Here is a 4,647-nt window from a genome sequence, read left to right on the forward strand (position 1 = left end):
TCAAAATCCAGTTCAGTTGTGCAGTGTAATTGTGCAGGAATCTATGAAGATGGGAATTCTGTGCGTATTCATGTATGCACTGTCATGCAGCTACACCCTTTTGCTTCAAGTCACTGTTAGCGCAGTATATTTGTACTTGCTGCACTGTTTCCAAATTACCAGTGATACAGTAAATTTACTTCAGTCCACCCTGGGAAATGCAAAACCACCAAGCCACTCCTACTCAGTTCAGACGAAACAAAACTGATCTCAGAGAGCTGCTCTCTCTCAGTCTGTGAGTGCAGGAAAATGGCAGAGGCCAGTATTTCAGTAGATCAGGACCAGTTCAGCTGTCCAGTCTGTCTGGATCTGCTGAAGGATCCAGTGGCTATTCCCTGTGGACACAGTTTCTGTATGGTGTGTATTAATGGATACTGGGATCAGGAGGATCAGAGGGGGGTCTACAGCTGCCCCCAGTGCAGAGAGACTTTCACTCCAAGGCCTGTTCTACGCAGAAACAATGTTATAGCTGAAGTGGTGGAGAAACTGAAGAAGACAGAACTCCGAGCTGCTTCTCCTACTCACTGTTACGCTGGACCTGGAGATGTGGAGTGTGATTTCTGCACTGGGAGAAAACTCAAAGCCATCAAGTCCTGTTTGGTTTGTTCAGTTTCTCTTTGTGAAACTCATCTTAAGCCTCATCTTCAAATTTCTGCTTTGGAAAGCCACAAGCTGGTCATCGCCTCCCCAAGACTACAAGAGAAGATCTGCTCTCAGCACAACAAACGGATTGAGATCTATTGTCGTACTGACCAAAGATACATCTGTTATTTGTGTATGATGCATGAACACAAAGGCCACGATACAGTTGCAGCAGTAACAGAGAGAGCTGATAAACAGGTGAGAACTTGAAATCTTTAAGAATAAATTCATACTAATTGTAATATTAAATAATTTCAATAAGGAGTTTCAATTATTTTCAAATGCTAAATGTATGTAATTAACCAATATTTGTAAATAAACTAGTAAGCGGTTCTATTCTAAAGGTTTACAATTGGAATGTCTCCTAAAAGATATCTTAACATTTTACACTGACTCTGTTATATTCTGCAGTTGTTTCCACTCTTGTCCCTAAAGTCTTAGCTTTCCCTGTTCTCAATGTCTTGGCTAAACCTGAACCTACACTATATTTCCAAAAGTATTCTGTCTTCATATGCATATGAACTTGAGTGACTTCAGATTCTTAATCCATAGGGTTTAATATGATGTAAGCCCAACCTTTGCAGCTATAACAGCTTCAACTCAACTGGGAAGGCTTTCCACAAGGGTTAGGAGTGTGTTTATGGGAATTTTTTGACCGTTCTTCCAGAAGCGCATTTGTGAGGTCAGATACTGATGTTGGACGAGGAGGCCTGGCTCACAGTGTCTGCTCTAATTCATTCCAAAGGCGTTCTAATGGGTTTCAGTCAGGACTCTGTGTGGGCCATCCCCAAACTGTTCCCACAAAGTTGGGAGCATGAAATTGTCCAAAATCTCTTCCTGAATCTTCCTGTTTCAACTGTGCACCAGTGAACAATGCAAGGTCCATGAAGACATGGATGAGCAAGTTTGGTGTAGAAGAACTTGACTGGCCTGCAGAGTCCTGACCTCAACCCGATAGAACACCTTTGGGATGAATTCGAGTGGAGACTGCGAGTCTGACTTCACAAATGTGCTTCTGGAAGAACGGTCAATGAATTCCCATAAACACACTCCTAAACCTTGTGGAAAGCCTGCCCAGAAGAGTTGAAGCTGTTATAGCTGCAAAGGGTGGGCCAACATCATATTAAGCCCTATTCATTAAGAATGGGATCTCAAAAAATTTCATATGCGTGTGAAGGCAGACGAGCGAACACTTTTTGAAATATAGTGTATGTAGGCAATTTCAGGTGGTGCTCCAAAGACTGGCACTTTGCAGCTGTTTGGCTCCGATGCACAAAAAAAGCACATGCTCATTCAGGCTTCCACTTTGACTATGATCTTTGTATTTCAATTACTTCTGACCTGCTGACCCTCTTCCTCTGTCCTTGACCCTGTGCCAACAGCCTCTATTGCTGACCTACCTCGGCTGACTGACTCAGAAATGCCTTGCCTCCAGTACCACTTCTTCTCTGATCTCAGTCCCTGGGCATTCCCTCTGGACTCTGTCAAAGATCCACCGCTGGTTCATCCACTATAGTCTCTTCTGCTCCCAAAAGTCTCCGTCTGGTATTCTAAATCTCACACTGAGAAGTCTATGAATTTGTAATTTGTTAGAACTGCCACTATATTCATTCCTTTTCCAAGTCCCTAGACAGGGCCTGGTATCTGGGTTTTTCCATGAGCCCTCCCTCAGTTCCTGGCCTGGAATCTTCCTGCTCCTTGTCACACACCTGTCTTTTTCACTCATGATCACATGCAACACACATCCAATTGTGTTGTGATCAATATATTCAAGTCTTGCATGGGTCTAGCCCGCATCAGTGAGCCATGTTTCCACTTCTGCCATATCCTTGGACTGTCTTTCATGCATAGTATATGTCAACAGATTTTCAATGATGTTCAGGTCAGGGGATAGTGAAGGCCATAAAGTTTTAGCTTACATTTCTTGAAGTAGTTTATGGTTAATTTTGAGGTATGTTTTGGATCATTGTCCTGTTGTAAAAGCCACACAATTTTCAGCACAAATTCTTGACTGAGTTTGTCACATTTGCTTCTAGAATTTGCTAATATTTAGCAGAATCCACTATTCAATCTACCTGTGCAATGTTTCTTGTTACACTGGCTGCCACACAACCCTAAAGCATAAGAGATCCATACTTAAGAGTTGGCAAGGTGTTCTTTTCATGAAATGTTGCTCCTTTTTCTCTAAATTTAGCTGTGCGGACTGTGGCCAAGGAGTTCCCTTTTTACTTCATCAATCCACAGCACTTGCTTTCAATGTGTACACATTGACATTTGTGATAAGGTAGCAGGGAAGGTTTCCTTCTGATGAATCTTCCATGCTGACCATGTTTGTGCAAGCAATACAGTAGAACATGGCATCACCATTATTGTGTCAGCTAAACGTCCTTGCAGGTAATTTGCTGTGATATGGAGGTTGTGTTTTGCTTTGGCCAGCACGTGTGCAGTGAGAGTTTTCTTGGTCTTCCCAATTTTGATATTAGCATTTCATAATTGTTGAATATTTTAAAGTGCTATAACAGTGTTGGCTTGTCTGGTTTTTGCTTTTTCTTGTTTCTAGAATAACATTAAGAACGTGCATATGTGTTCACTGCCTACTTGCATTTCAACCAAGCTTTCTATTCTGTCCTAATAAAGGTCTCTTGCATTTGCATTCCATTTTCTCTGGTTCCTCAATACCACAAGAACTTTTAACCTCTCAGCTTATAAGTCACAAACATCTGAACATTATTCTGTCCCACAGATTCAGCTAAAAGAGATACATCAGGAGGCCCAGCAGAAAATACAGGACAAAGAAAGGAATCTAGAGCAGCTGAAACAGACTGTAAACACTCTTAAGGTGAGCAGCAAGCAGAGATTTCACACCTCAGACTTTCTTCTAATCAGCCCAGCCAGCGAAGATAGCAGTTTTCATCTCCTACGTAGCCATTATAAGACATCTAGGGTCACAGTATGGAGTGATAGGTCAACTTTAAATGGACCTCCATCCTCTTTCTCCTAACAGAGCTCTGCACAGACAGCAGTGGAGGACAGTGAGAGGATCTTCACTGAGCTGATCTGCTCCATTGAGAGAAAGCGCTCTGAGGTAAAAGAGCTGATCAGAGCTCAGGAGAAGACTGAGCTGAGTGGAGCTGAAGAGCTCATTGAACAGCTGGAGCAGGAGATCGCTGATCTAAAGAGGAGAGACACTGAGCTGGAGCAGCTTTCACACACAGAGGATCACATCCATTTCCTCCAGGTACCAACTGCTGTCTGCGCTACAGAAAAGTGTGTTTCTGAGACTTTCTGAAATCTAAAATACGTTGAAGTCAGTATTCATAAGTAATAAATCATTATCCCAATATAGCTTAATCATTTACATCATGTTTCCTTCTGTCTAGAGTTTTCAGTTTCTCTGCGTCTCCTCTGAATCCGAGGACTCACCCAGCACTCACCCTGTAAATCTGCATCTTTCATTCGATGAAGTGAAGAAATCTCTCTCTCAACTGAAAAAGCGAGTAGAGGAAATCAACAAGGAGGAATTCAACAGAATCGCTGAAAACGGTAATCATTTCACACAGGTCCGTAACTAGGATCCCAATTTTAGTGAGGTCGAATTTGCAGTAAAGTGAGCTAAATCACTAAATTAACTGCAATAAGTGTATTACACCAACTGTTTCTCCTTTATTTTTTAAACCAAATCATTGCCCCATGGGCTGCGTACCTGTAACGGTACATCTTAAGAAGTCTCAAAGTTGCTCTGATTAGCATTAGCGCAGGTTCTCGTACAGAAATAAACCATAGATGTTCTGAGGTAAAATAAGAGTCAGCCACTGTTGCCACACTAAATCTCACAAAACCTTTGAGAAACTACAGAGGACCTCAGTGTACTTATGCTTATTATTAACATGGTGGGCGCTGATAAAACAAAGGCCTGCAACAACTGCGTACTGCAGTGGTTGCTAAGCAGTTGCTGTGCCACTCAGT

The 4,647-nt window shown here is 42.2% G+C and overlaps 1 protein-coding gene across 1 annotated transcript; it reads left to right on the plus strand.

The window, feature by feature from the left end:
- Positions 1-288: 288 nt before the first annotated feature.
- On the plus strand, positions 289-4,253 carry LOC108427473 (E3 ubiquitin-protein ligase TRIM47-like). The gene is made up of 4 exons (XM_017697660.1): positions 289-879; positions 3,425-3,520; positions 3,686-3,919; positions 4,062-4,253. Exons 1-4 carry the CDS (start codon positions 289-291, stop codon positions 4,251-4,253), a joined length of 1,113 nt encoding a protein of 370 aa, XP_017553149.1.
- Positions 4,254-4,647: the final 394 nt, after the last annotated feature.

The sequence above is a fragment of the Pygocentrus nattereri genome, chromosome 4 (genome assembly GCF_015220715.1).
Source record: "Pygocentrus nattereri isolate fPygNat1 chromosome 4, fPygNat1.pri, whole genome shotgun sequence".
NCBI lineage: Eukaryota > Metazoa > Chordata > Actinopteri > Characiformes > Serrasalmidae > Pygocentrus > Pygocentrus nattereri.

Excerpts from the sequence above, each read along its gene's own strand:
- LOC108427473 (XM_017697660.1), top strand. The coding sequence starts at position 289 with ATGGCAGAGGCCAGTATTTCAGTAGATCAGGACCAGTTCAGCTGTCCA. Across the intron at positions 880-3,424 it reads CAGAGAGAGCTGATAAACAG|ATTCAGCTAAAAGAGATACA; the intron begins GTGAGAACTTGA and ends TCTGTCCCACAG. Across the intron at positions 3,920-4,061 it reads ATCACATCCATTTCCTCCAG|AGTTTTCAGTTTCTCTGCGT; the intron begins GTACCAACTGCT and ends CCTTCTGTCTAG.